At 42.4% G+C, this 16,562-nt stretch overlaps 1 protein-coding gene across 7 annotated transcripts in view; it reads right to left on the minus strand.

Moving 5' to 3' along the window:
* Nucleotides 1-14,091, minus strand: part of KIDINS220 (kinase D interacting substrate 220) — a 74,708-nt gene extending 60,617 nt beyond the window's left edge. For 3 of the 7 annotated variants that reach the window (XM_048071343.2, XM_048071339.2, XM_066994904.1), the window contains exons 1-4: nucleotides 13,237-13,394; nucleotides 6,392-6,539; nucleotides 2,275-2,373; nucleotides 714-812 (exon numbers count right to left, since the gene is read on the minus strand). In XM_048071343.2, the coding sequence (XP_047927300.1) occupies nucleotides 714-812; nucleotides 2,275-2,373; nucleotides 6,392-6,499 (306 nt within the window). In that variant the 5' untranslated portion in view covers nucleotides 6,500-6,539; nucleotides 13,237-13,394. Of the gene's footprint in view, nucleotides 1-713; nucleotides 813-2,274; nucleotides 2,374-6,391; nucleotides 6,540-10,954; nucleotides 10,973-13,236; nucleotides 13,396-14,072 lie in introns of those variants that run through there. The other 4 variants (XM_066994908.1, XM_066994906.1, XM_048071341.2 and 1 more) reach the window with 4 other exon arrangements.
* Between the last annotated feature and the right edge of the window lie 2,471 nt (nucleotides 14,092-16,562).

Raw genomic sequence — 16,562 nt, forward strand, 5'->3', positions numbered from 1 at the left:
GTACTGCTTGCCATGCAGGTGTGACCAACACTATAATGCTATGAAAAAGTTGGACATCACAACATGCCGCAGCCTTCAAGAGCTTCCTATAATTGAAGTTCCACTCTGAAATCTCCCAGTGGTTTACTATTTAGGCAGAATGAAATGAGTTCTTGGAGGTACCCAACTCCCTCTTCAATCAATAGAGGAGTTTGTAGCTCTTCAGAGGCATCAAACCTTCATTAACCACATAAGAAATCTCTGTAATTCTTCAGGTGGACTGGACTACAGCGTCCACTCTTCCATATTACAAATGTGGCAAGATGAATGAAATCAAGTCCCAGTATACTGAGAACAAGGATTGCTGGATCAATAATCACAGTTGTACAGAGAAAAAGTAAATACAAACAGATACCTTTTGGGAAAGATTTAACATGTATTTTATGAAAATACTAAAAAAGTAACAACGAAAAGTCACACACACAAGAAAACAACCACTGTTCTTCTGTTTAGCTTCATTCCAAAGCAGACTTTAACACTAAAGCAACTATTTCAAAACTGTAAGAACAGCATTTAATTATATATTTTCCCATTTTAATGGCACTGAGTAGTCAACTGGAGAATAGCATTAAAAAAAGTGACCTGTTTTTACAGAACTGAAAGTTGCTAACTCACTAAATTGTTCTTCTCACTAAAAGTATGGAGAATTATTTTTACACTAAGACAACACATACCAGATCTCGATGCTCCAAATTGACATTATAATTGAGTAGTTCTGCTACAATAGCTGCATGTCCTTCTTTAGCTGCTGAAATAAGAGCTGTCCAGTTATCCTAAAAAAATGAAAAGAGTTTTAAATGACATTCAATATTTCAGTTCAATCACTTTGTTTTTCAAGTGTAAATTCGCATGACAGGAAATCCACAACTCCTTAAGAATTATACTTTAAAAAAAATACAAAAAGAAAGCTCATAGGCAACTTGATAGTTTACACCTGAAAATACAGACCAGCAGCCACTGCAAATTCTCTTCTCTTCCACAGTAACCACCACTCTCTGCTCCTCAGTTAAATTTTTTTTTTTTTTTTTTTTTTTTTTTTTTTTACAGAGGAAGCAACACCTACAAAGGATTAGAGAATAATATCGAGACATTCAGAACAGCTGACTGGGATTAGACAGCGACTAAGACCACAGAAAATGGTGGTGGTCTGTCTCCACATACAATAGGTGACAGCACTGAAGGGGCTAATACACAGAGGAGTTTGGGTCGGAGCCCTGCTTCTTGGATTTATGATCACTTCAGGAGGATCAGACTTATTTCCATTGTTACAGGTCCAGAAGCCTGCGATGAATTTCTTCTTGCATTACACTCACCTTCCATACACTGCTCAAACCACGTGCAGGTGTGGACTGTTTTTTTATGAGCTATGTATATATAAATGCAGCAACAGTTTATATGGTAACTGTTCTTTCTCTAAGTATATGAACTGTATCATTTACAGAAGACGAAAAAGTCTCGAAAAAATGCTTGGCATTCACTGTCTCCTTTTTGTTCTCAAATGACAGGTTTTATACCAGATCTTTCCCGGATGTCTATGCTGCTGCAATTAAACTATGTGCAGGAGAAATAAATGACCTAGTTTCAAAACAAACAACATTCTTTTTCTGTTTATCACTCTTCTTAGAAATATATACATCTTTCAAAACTGTTCAACACTTCTGTCCTCTTCACCCTTTCTGGACATCTCTCACCTACAGTCATCCTCTTTGAGGGCAGAAAGATGATTCATAAATTTGACACCCTTCTTTATTTCTCTGTTCTGATTTTCACCTGAAATAATCCTTTAACTGAAATTCTCCCTCAATACTTACTGATTAACACCAAAACCAAACAAAAACAACCCAGACATACCACATCGCTACTGCCAGAACCAAAATCATTTGGGCCTCCCTGTTGATACAGTTTTTCTCTATTCCACCTATACTTTTATCTCAAGGACTGCTAATACCATTACCATTCCTTCCTAGTATTAACTTCCCACAAAAAAATAGCAGCAGCATTCAGCAGAGACTCTCAGATATTTAAAGAATCTTAGATATACCTTTTCTTTACAAGGAGTCTAATCTGAGGAAGACAGAGAGGCAATTCTGGATTGAATTTCTCTTATATGTCATCATCTTCCATTATCTCTTCTTCCCTGTCCCCTGAACTCCCATCTAAACATCTTTACTTTCCCTGACTTGAAATTTCTTCTTCCTCTGCTGTTAGGTACTTTAACAAAGTGCCAATACTTACCGCATCTTCCAAGTTGCAATTAGCTCCCTTCTTGAGAAGCTCCTGGACAATTTCTAAATTGCCTTGCTCGGCAGCCAACATGAGGGGAGTCTGGCCATTCTGAAATTCAAGCGACAGGCAAAAGGAGTTCATTGGGAAGCGAAGCAAATTGTGCACATACACTGAAAATAAATGACCAAAAACTACAAAGGAACATTTAGTTTAGTTTCCAGGTTTTGTCAATGAGAAGCGGTGAAAAGGATTGTTTTTATAAACTAAACAGTAAACTTGCAATTAAAATACAATTAAAATCATCCTGTCCCATAACAGATAAAAAAACCACCCACACATTTCAGACGTTAAAAATGGCTATCAAAAAAATTACAGGGTTAAAAATATTTTCAGTGTCTCTAACACTGCCTGTTACATTTTGACATCTTGAAGTAATTCAATCCCATTATTTAAAAACAAATAAGTACGACTAGCCTAGGAAGCAGAACAGACATTAAAAACATCCACACTGATTCAGAGTAACAATGAGATTTCTTGCTGAAGTCTAGGAAAAAACAGTCAAGTTACATAGCAAAAAGATATATTTTGGTAGTATACCAAATACAGAAACCACTCAACTCCTGTGCAACACAGGTTCTTAACAAGCAGCCTCATCTCAGGGAAGATAAAAGATACAAAAGCTGGTTTATTGGCCTTGAAAGATCTTTCAAAAGCCAGTTACAATCCATCACCCTTCATCATCCTATTTTGCATCAGAGAACTTCTCTTCAGAATTATCCACAAACAGAAAGCCTTCAGATACAATTGTTCTGCATGATAAAAGCTAAGTTTTAATGAATTTTGCAGTAAAACTCTTAATCTTAACAAGTTCAATAAATGGATAGTCTTTGATGACCTCCCCTTTATCTTTTCTCTGTACCATATAAAAAAACTCAATATTATCTAGTCTACTAAAAGCATTTGATAAATAATGCAAACACTACACTTAAGGAGTTATTTATCAGCAGTTTCCCTGAAAAGAATAAGAAGTGTCAAAGCAGAACCAGAACAAAGTTCACTAAACTTCATTGATAGAATTAAAAAGAAAAAAGAAAAAAGCATTCTGGGCCATCAGCTATTTTCTAATTGGTTTTCACAGAACCTTCCCCAGGACATGGCTAACCATCAGCATTATTCACGATATAACCTAGTAGCCAGCAGTGCAATTGTTTAAAGGGAGAAAGTAAAGTTTTATCAAAGTTTATGTTGTTGTATACGTTCAAAAAGATACCTTAGCTTTTAGGTTCTAAAATACATTTAGTAAAAACAAACAGTGGTATTTAGGTCTGGTCATCAAAAAAAATAAAGTACTCAAAAATAAATAAATAAACCAGATGAGCTTCAAGTCCGCGTTGAAGGCTCAGAAAGTACTTAAGTATCGAGACTAAAAGAGCAGAAGGAAAGACACCTTAAAGAAAACTGCAGATTGTCAGGATTAAAGTACATTACACAGGACAAGCACCTACCACCAGCTGTTAAGTAATCAAGGTATCTGGTTCACTGGTTCAGGAGACAGCACACAGGGAACGGACACATGGGGAAGGGAGACTGAGACTTGCTGCACTTAACCGAAATGGCTGACATCAATCCAACAAAACCATCCGTGCACAAATTGACTGGAACATCCGAGTTTTTCCTGACAAATACAGGCAAGATGCTCAAGGCTGGTGGCAACGTGGGTAATCCCACCACCAGCCAAGTCACTGCAGCCTGGGAGGTCCTGGCACTTAGCGAGCCTTGGCTCACCAGCTATCTCTTTAGACACGTTCCCCTGGGGCTGGCATTCCTGCTTCATTATTTTGTTTGTACCCAAGAAAAAGTGGTCTTGGCAAGTCTAAAACTAGAAACAGAATTGCACTTAATGCAATTGAATTCCAATGAAGAGCTAACCTTTAAAGAAAGTCCTATTATCGCTACATACAGGCAGTGCCCCCTTCCCCCTCCAGACACACACCTCCCTCATGGGTTTAAAACTGATGCAAACCATACATGTGTCCAGAAATCACCTTTTCCAATGCAATGATAACAGAAGACTGAAGAAAAAAAAAAAAAGTATTGTGGAAGTGATTTCTGTTAAACAAAAAAAAAAAAGGCACTTACTGAAACCCAGGAGTGTATTTAGTGCCATCACTAAGGGAAGAAATCAGAAGAGAAGGCAGTGGCACTGTTGATAAAGCCAACAAAGACTAACTATCTGGTCTGATTTCAGCCATGCTGCTGGGAAGAATTACCGTCAGAGGAACGAGGTCATTCTCTTTCTCAGATATACATAAGCCTCACCACCTGGCATGCTGTGTATAGTCTGAAATTTTAGAATTTTTCCATCTCAAATGCTTCAGCACATGCACACACACAGCATGAATGAACATGCTGACAATGAACGAAAATTGTCTTGAGGGAAATCAGAGCTAGTAACTATAGAAAGGCTAAATTCTGTACGTTGTTTTCACATTTATAGGATAGTTTGGTTTTGACTAATACATCCCATTTGAAAGTTTCCACTCCAAAATATTCTTTTTCATCTTATGCAGGTTTTAAAAAAATAAAAGAGGATTGGAAAGCCAGCCTTCCGTACACTACAAGACAAGGAAAAAACTGCCGGGAATGCCAGACTATGGGCATCTGGCTGAGACTGTTTCACATGGGGCTAACATCGTAGCATCTTCATCAAGGCTCAGAGCCAGGGAACAGGATGTGCCCTCAGCAAGCTCACAGGCTGCCCCCCACACTACATATGTGGTGCACACCCCAGCGGGCCGGGATGCCATTCTCACAGTATTCGATAGGCTGCAGAAACAGGCTGACAACCCTCCCGCAGCTCAGCAAAGGCAAATGCAGAGATTTGAGTGGGAGAGAGGAAAAAAAAAGACAAGAAGCAACAGTCACAAGATGCAGCAAAGGATACCCTAATAACACACATGGAAAACATTTTTAAACAAAGACCGGTTAAGCACTGCAGCATTGTCCTGAGGGGGTGCAGGATCTCCACCCTTGAAGACTTCCAAATTTTGCTTTGCTAAAATCCCTGAGCACCATGATCTAACTATGAAGTTAGCCCTGCAATTAGGAGGCTGAATCCAACAACCTCCAGAGGTCCCTTCTGCCCTGGGTTTTTCTACGAATCTTTGATTCTCTGAAGATGCTACCTAAGTTGGAAAGTTTCTAGGTGCACAAAACCGTCTAAGAAATCAGAACTGAAATTAGCATTGATAATACAAGTCCAGACGCTAACAAACCAGAAAGTCTACTAAAGAAGATGAAATGTGTTACTCCTATCATCTAAGCTTATTTTTAAAATGCACACAAAAAACATAACAGTGCAACACGACAACCTGAATTGTAAACATCACACAAAACAATGGAAACAGTCACTGGCAACAAATATTTGTGTGAGCCAAACCTCCTGAAGAACTCCCTGGAAGCCTTAATGAAGTACAATGAAATTAAGTTGCTAATGGTGATATGCTCAAATAAGACTAAATGAAATGGCAAAGCAGCAACTAACAATTATCACACCATCCCAGGATTCAAAGTAATCCACGTTTCAACCTCTTACTGTCCATCAAGGCTTCTTGTGTAATCCAGGTAAAGTCATTTAATCCTCCTGGTTACACCTAGACTTACCTTCTGGATTGGTATCTTTTCATCCAGATGAGCATCTGTTCAGATTAAATTCCAAAATATGCTCCTATTTGGACTGTATAACCAAGCTTTTCTTGCCTGGAAACCAGGATGTAGGGGTTATCATCCCAGGTTTCATCCAAAATGGACAGGGAAAGAGAGCACACGCAACTGGATCTGTGAACTAAGAAGCAATTCCCAGCTGCAGAAATACAGATATAATCTCCATACACAAAGAAAGGATGGATCCGCGCTTTCCAGCTCAGAACACTCAAAAAACAATTGGAATGAAGGATACTAGAGTGCTTGCATTGAATACTGCATGCTCAGTCTGTGCAAAAGTAAGGAAACAGTAGAAAATAAAACTGAAATGTGTATATTAAATAACCAGTGCAATTTCGCTGATTATTCATTCTACATCTAAAGAGCAAAAATACAAAACTGACCTCCACAAAAACCATCTTACCTCATTTCTCTCATCTACATCCCTGCACTTCTCGAGAAGTGCTTTCAGAGCAGGAACATTTCCTTCTTCTACGTAGGTCAACAGACTCTGACTCATCAGGCTTGCCATCTTCGCACAGTATTTGAAATGCTTCTATAACAAAGCTTACCTGTATTCCAGAAAAGAAGAAAAAAAACATAACTAAAGTATAAAGTCCCTATGAGAGTTAATTTTAATATTAGTAAGAACAAATTGTATGTGCCAATACGTCAGCAGCTGGCTGCAAAGCCCGACCACTCTCCCCAACAAAACACTCTGGACGTTAAACCTACGCTACATTTCAAGTGAGTTGTGTTCTTAGTTACAAACAGTATTCTATTTTAAAGGTATTGACTAATTATGTATTTCGAGTGGATTGCACAGCAGCCTTTCATTTGCATATATTTTTTCTGCATGTACAACATTAGGGGAATACCTGTATACCCTAGAGATGTGTACAAGTTGTTTAGAACACAACCCTTATCCTTCAAGCAGATAAGCAGAACATTGAGACCATTCAACACGATGAAACGCAGTGCAAATATCTAAATTACAGCCATAGAGAACTTTGAGGAACACCATTTATTACACGAGTTATCATCTACTTCATCCAGCCATGCCTGCATGTGATGGCACGTTGTTAGCTTACTGCTCAAACTCAACATAGCTTCTGTTGACTGCTTGTATCCTTCTTTTGACCTTTAGTAGCTAAGACACGGGAGATTGCTCTTGGTTGAGACAGAACATTAGGAACAATAAGACTTCTTATGAAGCCGTGAGCTAGGAAGTTGAAAGAACCAGCAGCACCACTGCACCAGACGGACACCCACAGCTCCAGAAGTTTATTTTATTCATTCTGCGTCTCAGTTAAGTTTCACTGGTACAGAACACATTGTAGGGCTAAATGCAGGACTCCATGGACCCCCCCACCACCACCTTTCTCCTCACCCACAGATGACATGTTTGCACTCTGTGGCTTTTTCTTGCATAACAGCACTGTAAGAATAGAAGAAAAACTCAAGGCTGGTGTTAGCTGAAGCCTGCTGGTTAGGTTATTCTCCACCAGGCAGAAGCCAAAACCCCGTGGCTTTCCCAGGCAAATTCTTTAACTTCTATTTTCACATAAAAGCAGCTAGCAAATTTTCCTACACTCCCAACTGAAAAGGAACATGAGCAAAAAAAAAAAAAAAAAAAAGAAAAAAATCAGACAAGAAGCAGCTAGCAGGAATTTCCCTAAGTTTAGAGCAGAGAAGTTGATATAAATCTCTAAATCTGAATTAAGTAATTAACTCCAGTTTAAATTGCTTAGACTGTAACACTATCACGCCATCCTTCCTCCTGCAGCAGTGGAGTTATATATATAGACAAACGCACACCGCTGTCAGGACGTATTAGACACAACCTGAGTTCGCTCGCAGCACCGCAGCCGCCAGAGGACTTTGACACAGAAACGCCCGGTTCAGAAAAATGCCAGCAAAGCTGCAAACGGGCTCAGTTAAAATGACAGCAGCTCTGGGTGCGTGGAGAAGGACTGGAGGGATACACAAAGGTTCAGTGCCAGAGGAAGCTCCGAAATGTGTAAGTTGTAGGGATGGAAGCAGAGGAACATCAGAGGGAGGAGAGAGGGAAAGAAGGGCCTGTGAATCACACCGCTAAACTTGGGTTTATAACCCAGGCTGCAATTAAAAAAATAAAAATAAAAATAAATTGCATGGTTCAGACATTATTTTAAAGCCAAACCTAAAAACTGTTCCAAAGAAGTCCAGATCTGGCACACAAAGCCCAGCAACAATTTTACAAGGCCCTGTACAAACAGCCTGCCTCTGCCCCAAGACAGACAAACACAGAAGGCATGCCCTGTTACCAAACAGTTCAGTACCATCACACAAAGGGGGATAAACAGTACAACGGTGGCATCACATAATTGGTTTGGGTTTGGTTTTTCGGGTGTTTGTTTTGGTAGGAGGAGCAAGTGCTAACTGAGAGGCTGCTAACTTAAAGAGAAACAAAACAAAACAAAACAACACACAACAAACCACAACAAAAACAACTGGCTGAAAAGAACTGGAGTGATCGGAGTGATTCAGTGCCCACACATGGGCACTTACTGTCATTTTAGATACCAAAATAGCAGAAAAGTCAGCATCTTGCCTGGCACCCGGCTGCCATTCCAGAAGAGTGTGCCTCCTCGTGACCTGCTGCTCCCCTCCAGCCCTACCCAGACGTCTCTCTTGGGCAACCAAAACAACACTTGATGTTCACACTGGGGCACCTGGATGTCTTCCATCTTTGTCTTTTTTGATTCTTTAAAACATATTCTGATGGAAAGTCATGACATGCAACTTGCCACTAGCTGCAGGGCTGGCACAGACACTTGCCAATTTCCCCGTGCTGCTTCCCGGCTTCCCTCCCGTAGCTGTGCCTTGGCTCTCATGCTACCTTCCCCACCAAATAGTAAACGGAAAAATACACTTAAAAACATCAGCAAAACATGATTACAGTCTCTTACCGAGCATATTTTACCGTGCAGTTGCAATCAGATGTTTTCACACCAGCTGAAAGTTTACTGGCAAAGGAAAAGGATATTCAGCAGCCCTTGCTCCTCAAAGGCAAGTTCTCTCCTTCATGTTCCTTACCGCCACGTTTCAAAGAGGCAAAGGCACCGTAGATAAGCACACGGCTCCAGAAATCATTACTTGATTTCTTGGTTATCAAAACTGCACAGCTTCTGCCCTAATGTAGGTCTGAATCCTTAGGTGCACCTTAAGCCTTTGACTGACAGCAAAGCACCTCATGCTAAAGCACATCCAGAGCTGCATTTGCAAACGCTCTGTTAATACTACTTTTAAATAGTCACAGTCTTTTTGGGGTGAACCATCTCCAATGATGATACTGACAGTCTTTGTCATTTATGCTTCACTGTCACAAAATAGTCCCTTCTTAGAGCTAATAATGGTCTACTTTCTAAAGACAAGAACAGCAAAAATGAAATATTAAAACCCTGAGTTCCACATCCTCATGCTTTCACTTGACACTTTTCAGGCAAGATTTTCGGTGTCCAGAAGATCAAGATCACCACGAGGCTCTAGGAAAGCACTGTTTAGCAAGTCAGCAACATGAATTTCCATTTAAGAAACACAACCTGGCTTCATCAGCTGAATATATGGGTTAGTGTTCTTCTCATCCTTAAAGCAAACTAAACAAACAAAAAAAAAGAAACACACAAAAAAAGCCAACACACACACACATATACACACACACATATAGAAGAGGTTAGTGTTAAGATGTTCAGATGTTTCACATTTGTTTTTCTTCAACAATAAACATGCCTGAACTTATGCTGAAGCTTGTTCATGGTATTTTACACCAACTCCCTATCAGCTGAGCACAATCACCGTCCACCCTATTATTAAATGTGTTTGTTTTTACTGTTATGAAAATTATGCGCAGTGCTCAAAGTCTGCAGGGGCGCTAGACATTACGATGTGATTTCCTCCCATGCTGAAGGTTTCTTTCAAATTATTGGAAATGCTTTGAATCAAGACTGAGGTACTGTCCCTAGACAGGAAAGTTAGATTCATCCCAGCCCCTCAAATGTAAAAGCTCATGAAGCCTGCATGCATTCCTACTCATTTCAAAATATAAAATAAACACCCCACCACCACTCCACACCTCAACAGCACTTCCTTTACCAAATGAGAACTTAACCCCTGCCAAGCTTGGTAATTCTAGTGCAAAAACAATACTGTCCAAGAGCACCCAGTACATCCAGAGAGAAATTGCTCAATTAAAAATATTTACTTCCTTCTTTTGACACAGCACAAGTATTTTCTACAACCTATACCCCTGCTTCCATCATTAAAATCAGGAAACCTGTTTGGCAGTTGATCCCCTTTCCCATCAGGATTAATTCTGTTTGTTTCCCCCCCACACCCATGCAGAACCAAACCAATTTCCAGCTGATGAACCTCCTCTTCATTCACCATCCTAACTTATAAGCCTGGAAGTTTCAAAAAAAAACATGCTTAGGCAGCAAAGCCTGGTACTTTGTACGACAAAGAACACACCAGGAGCAAGGAAAAGACACGCTAAGCGCACAAACGCTCAGGTGAAGGTAACATTTGCACAAGGATTAACCTGTTTTTGTGCTTCATTAACTGGCTCTCCCATCCTGAGCTGAAGCAGATGTTATCACCGTTTTGGAAAGACTGCAAAAATTTGCTGATTTACTAAACTTTAGTCTCTCAACTGCAACAATACTGAAAGCAGAGGTCCTGATCGTTCTAGCCTGTAGATTTTTACGTACTCTCAGTATTTTGTATCAGCTTCTACCTGCATCGAAAGGATTAATATTACTACACACTAAACTTTTGAAGTACCGCCATCTTTTTCATCGCTCTCTCCCGTAATTTTTGGTTATTTTGTGAGCTGTGACCACCAAGTTCAAACATTAACATTACTGAGGAGACTCTTTGTTTATAATAGGTAAGGATCATAGTGACTTACATAAAATGCACACTTTATGAAAAAAAAAAAGATCGTCACCTTCTTTTTAAGATGTTTCCTTTTATTCCTGATATTAAAGCTACCTTCCCAACACGCAGTGCTGCAACAGATCTCTCAGATAACTGTAAAAGAAGTAACTGGTGCTGCTGAAATCTTGATGTGCAGAAATCAGACTTGGAATTATGGGGAATCTCGCCCTGGAGAGCTGGAAATGCCATTCTGCCAAATTAGAATTTAAAGGGAAACGGAATACAGAAGAATTGGATATATAAAATTTGTTATGAAAGATTAATGAAAATTTGCACTTTGCAGTGGCATAGAACTACGTAAAACAAGAACGGGAACATGGTCTTTGCTCACCCTGCGGGGAACCTTGCTGATACAAGCGCTGCCTATCTTTAACAACTCCTTCAATACCTACTGTGCATATTTCATAAATGTTAGAACAGGTAACAAGTCAGGCATCACATGAAATGGTAAGTATTTTTAATTACTCCTTCTACAGGGACTAAGACAACCAGGATTCTGCTGAAATACCAGATTTCTGAAACAGCTGAAATGTGTTTTGAACACAATACCTTCTGGTACTCTGAGGAAGAAAGAAACAACAAATCTTAAGTTTCCATAAGTAATGGAAACCCTACCTACCCCACTTCTCCAGTGCCTGAAGTTCCAGTCTGACTAATGACCTCATGATGATTTTCGGCTTTTCCTTGTTATCCGGGAACATTTACTCTACCTCTCCTAGCCACACTCATGCTAGCCAAACAAGAAATGTTTTAATAGATTACCACACTTTTTGTTGCTTTATATCAAAGAACAAAGAGTAAAATTAGAAAACATTGAGAGCCAAAAAGAGAACTAAAGATAGGGACATGATTATTCTGAAACCCGTAACAAACAGAACCAAATGAGGTTTGCACAAAAGGAGGCCCCTATGGCTCTAATCATTATTATAGTAAAGAGCAAAAGATATGGGAAACTGGAAATAAGCAAGACATTACATCCAATCTCTTCCATCTTATGCACTCAAGGCAACTGCCAATTCCAAACACTGCACTGACAGGATTTTTTTTTATTATTTTTAAGAGAAACAAGACTGGGGATTACATCCAGAAGACCGGACAGATGCCAAGATGTAGTAGAATTGTAGAATCACAGGATGTATTAAGACAAAAAGAGATCGTTGTCATTGGATAGCAACTATGAGATACGTCTATGTTCTATCCTCATTAAAATCATCAGCCAAAATAGGGATTTCGTGCAGTACCTGACAATGATGATTTAAACCTTGCCAGAGAAATCACTCTACCTTTAAGACAGAATTTGAATATGGTCAACGAACAATAAGGTATTGCTAAGCCCATCTGAATTTTAGAAAATAATTCACTGGCTGTACAAAATACAAAATGCTCAATCCTACTAAACACTATTTCAGGTTTTAAATACTTCAAATAAAAGAAAGTAAACAGAAACATATCAATACTGAGCTTTTCAAAAGGAATTATACCAACCAGTATGAACCAATCTGTCAAAATCCATACAAAACACACACACAAGTGCAGCAAGAAAGCCACCACCACCTCACTCCGCCTTACGAAGCCAGGGTATTTCTCCTTATGAGATCAAGGCTTCATTAGACCCAGCCTCCTACAACAAAAACCTAACTTCCACTTCAAGAAATGGAGGTCTTTCTGCTGCAAACACTTCAAAAGGAATATGGCCGTGTTCCAGAAGCACTAGTCACACACGATTTTGATTAGATTTATGTTTCTTAATAAAGGAGTTGTTTTAAAACAACCAGTTGCAGAACAGAGCGTAAACGTCAAAAGCAAATACGTGGGGGGGGTACTTATGCGTTCTAACCCGACTTAAAACAAAACAAAAAACAATAACAAAAGAAAAACCCACTCCTTGCATCTTTCCACCCCTTTATTATTCGAAGAGGGGGAAGGTGTCGGCGACTAACCCCACAATTTGAGGATTTGCCCTCCGCTACCTTACCCCTCAGCAGCCCCCGGCCTAAAGCCACGGAGGGGCAACCCGCGGCCCCGCTTACCCCCACAGCCATGCCCGGTCCCCCCTACAACGCCCCAAAGAGAGAAGCGAAGGTAACGAGGCCCGGCCCGGCCCGAGGCACACCGAGGCCGCTCTGAGTCCCTCTGGGGCTCAGCACCGGGCCGGGGGGCGATGCCCGCACCCCCCGGTTCCCCTTTCCCCAGCGGTGACGCCGCGGGGCCCCGCAGCGCAGCGCCCTTTGTTAGGCGGCGTTCCCCCCGCCCTCCTCACCCCTCCCCTGTCCCCCTACCGCCACCGCTCACCCCAAAGCCGGCGGGACTCGGCCCCTCGCGGGCGGCTCCCCGGAGCCTGACGGGGAGGCTGCGGCCGCCCGGCGCCGCTCACTTCCCCCGGGCAGCGGCCGCGGCCGCCATTTTACCTCCCTCTGCCTCCCTGCCCCGCTGCCGGGCGGGCGCGTCATGGGGGCGGGCGCCACCGCCCCGGGGAGGGTTCCGCCACCCCAGAATGGGCTTCACAGAGCCGGGGAGGAGTCCGCCTGCCCCCCGCCTCGTGTCCCGGGGCTGGCCGGAGCCTCCTCGGGTTGAACAAGCCCGCGGGGCCGCCGCCGCTGCTTTAATAAGCGGTTGCGAGCGGGTAATAACGGGGACCCGAAAAAGCCTGCCCGGGAGCCCTCACGGCCGTGAGTCACGGCGCTCCGCGGCGCCCCGGCACGGCCGCCGGCCGCGGCTGAGGTGGCGGCGGGCAGGGGAGGTCCTGCCCGGGCCGGTGGCTTCGCCTCGGGGCCCTCCGGGACAAAGGAGCGGCTTGGGGCTCGCGGCGAGGCGAGGTGCGGCCGCCGGGCTGACGGGGAGCACGGCGAGCACCGGGAGGAACCGCACCCCGGCGTGCTGCCATCAAATGTTAATAAAAGAAAGTGTTTGTCCGCTGAGACTCCTTCTGTCAGCCTCGGCAGATCGACGGGTTTTCAAATATTTTCAAAATATTGCTGGTTTCCAGAGTTCATACAAATATATATATATATGTGTCTAACTTTATGACATCGTCACTTATCATCACTCTATTACCTTAGCTTTTCCACCCATCAGTAAATGAGCTGTGTTCTACAAACTGGCTACAAGTTGGTCAGGCAGGGACCTACCTGCACATGCTGGCAGGGAAGGCAGCTTTCTGTGCTTCACCTTCTTCCCTTCTCACTGTTGCAGTCCCAAAGCTGTCCCACTGTGGCCTGGCCAACTCCTGACACGCTCGTGCCGTCTGATCTCATCTGAGGAACTGCAAAACACTGTCTTGTGCTCTTCCTCTCGTACCCTACCCTTACATGAGGAACATTTTCCCATCAGTGATTAATTCACGCTGAGAATGAAACGTGGTCCCATGGAAGGGTTGAAGCTGGAATCTAGTACAATTAGGATTTCACACAGAGCACTCCGCTTCTCATATTTATTTTTTTTAAATGAATATGTATGAAATTAAATGTATGAATAATCTCTTAATGGTTATTGCAAATACTTTTGTCACTCACATCACAAATGTAGTTTCAGTGACACTTAACAACTTGGAGTAGTATTTTTCCACAGTCTGTACAGCGTAGAAATATTTGATGATGCTCTTTAAAAGGGTAATAAATGCTGAAGTTTCTAAACTGCTGCAGTACAGTGCACAATCTAACCTAATCTTATGCCAAGAAAGTATCTTTTCTCCTTCCTACTATTCATCTTCTACAGGATTTCACAGAAACACAGAATGGTAGAGGTTAGCAGGGACCTCTGGAGGGCATCTGGTCCAACCCCTGCTCCAGCAGGGCCACCCAGAGCAGGGTGCCCAGCACCACGTCCAGGCGGCTTCTGAAGGCCTCCAAGGAGGAGACCCCACCGCCTCTCTGGGCAACCTATCCCAGTGCTCTGTCAAACAGACAATAAAAAACAAACAAAAAACCGTTTCCCAGTGCTCAGATGCCACCTCCCATGTTTCAGTTGTGTCCATTACCTCTTGTCCAGGCACTGGGCACCACTGAAAGGACCCAGGCTCCGTCCTCTTTGCACACTCCCTTCAGGTATTTTTACACACTGATGAGATCACAGAATCATAGAATGGCCGAGGTTGGGAGGGACCTCTGAAGATCATCTAGATCCATTCTGAGCTTTCTCTTCTCCAGGCTAAACAGCCCCAGCTCTCTCAGCCTTTACTCCCAGGACAGATGCCCCAGTCCCTTCGTTATCTTAGTGGCCCTTCACTGAACTCAGTATTTCAGGGGTGGCCTCACCAGTACTGAACAGAGGGGAAGGTTCACCTCCCTCAGCCTGCTGGCAATGTCTTGCCTAATGCAGCCAAAGATACCATCAGCCTTCCTCGTGGCACAGGCACAAAGAACTTGGTGTCCACCGGGACCCTTGGGTCCTTTTCTGAGAGACTAATTTCCAGCCGGGCAGCACCCAGCATCTGCTGGTGCCTGGGGTTGTTCCTCCCCAGGTGTAGGACCTTGCATTTCTCCTTGTCAAATTTCACGAGGTTCCTGCCAGCCCATTCCTCCAGCCTGTTGAGGTCCCTCTGGATGGCATGAGCCGCTCCTCCCGGTTTTGTGTCATCTGCAAACTTGCTGAAGGTGCACCCCGTCCAGATCATTAATGAAGGTGTTGAACAGAACTGGACCCAGTATTCACCCCGACGTACACCACTAGTTACGGGCCTCCAACTAGTCTACGTGCCGCTAATCACCACACTCTGGGCCTGGCTGTTCAGTCAGTTTTCGATCCACCTCACTGCCCACGCAGCCCATACTTCATGAGCTTCTCTGTGAAGATCTTATGAGAGACAGTGCTAAAAGTCTTACCGAAGTCCAGGTAGATAATACCCACTGCTCTCATCTACCGAGCCAGTCATTTCATCGTACAGTTGTTGGGTTGGCCAAGCACAACTTCCCCTTGGTGAATCCACGCTGATTACTTCCAGTCTCCTTCTTGACTTTGAAATGCCTCAAAATGGCTTCTGAGATTAGCAGGGGTCATCTTGCTGGGGATTGAGGTAAGGCTCACCAGTTAATTAACAGCCTAGAAACACATGAGACTCAATGAAATAATTAGTACAACTGAACAAAACTGTTGTATGAAAACCCAGAGCTCAAAGAGCACCATGAAAACAATGAGACTTTATAAAAGCAGCAGGTCAATTCATCAAAAGCAGGTATTTAATTCCTTCCCCACTGGAACACATTTTTCTCATCTAAGTCTGGAGGTGCTCTTACCCACTTATTCTTACAGTTTTTCCTTTATCACAGCCACAGTTCTCCAGTCTGATCTCTTTTGATGTATGATACTCCAAAATCATGGATGAAACTTAGCAAGACTCACCGAAAAATCATCAAGTGCATTTAAAAACTTTTTATTTGCCTCTCTCATCCATGTATGATTTTTAATTTTTAAACAACTGAAAAGTTTAACTGTCACAGTAAACAAGCTTGTCTCAGGCACACAATTGCCCAGCTGTATCAGATGTCAACATTTGCCCAATACAAATAAACATTAAAGATGATTACTGTACTTTAATGATTAATGAGCTTATTATTCTACTGATTATAATTACTACAATACTTGAATTGTTTTCTTTCCTTCATCTGATTTCCTCAACCTAA

This window comes from Anser cygnoides, chromosome 3, assembly GCF_040182565.1.
Source record: "Anser cygnoides isolate HZ-2024a breed goose chromosome 3, Taihu_goose_T2T_genome, whole genome shotgun sequence".
Taxonomy (NCBI): domain Eukaryota; kingdom Metazoa; phylum Chordata; class Aves; order Anseriformes; family Anatidae; genus Anser; species Anser cygnoides.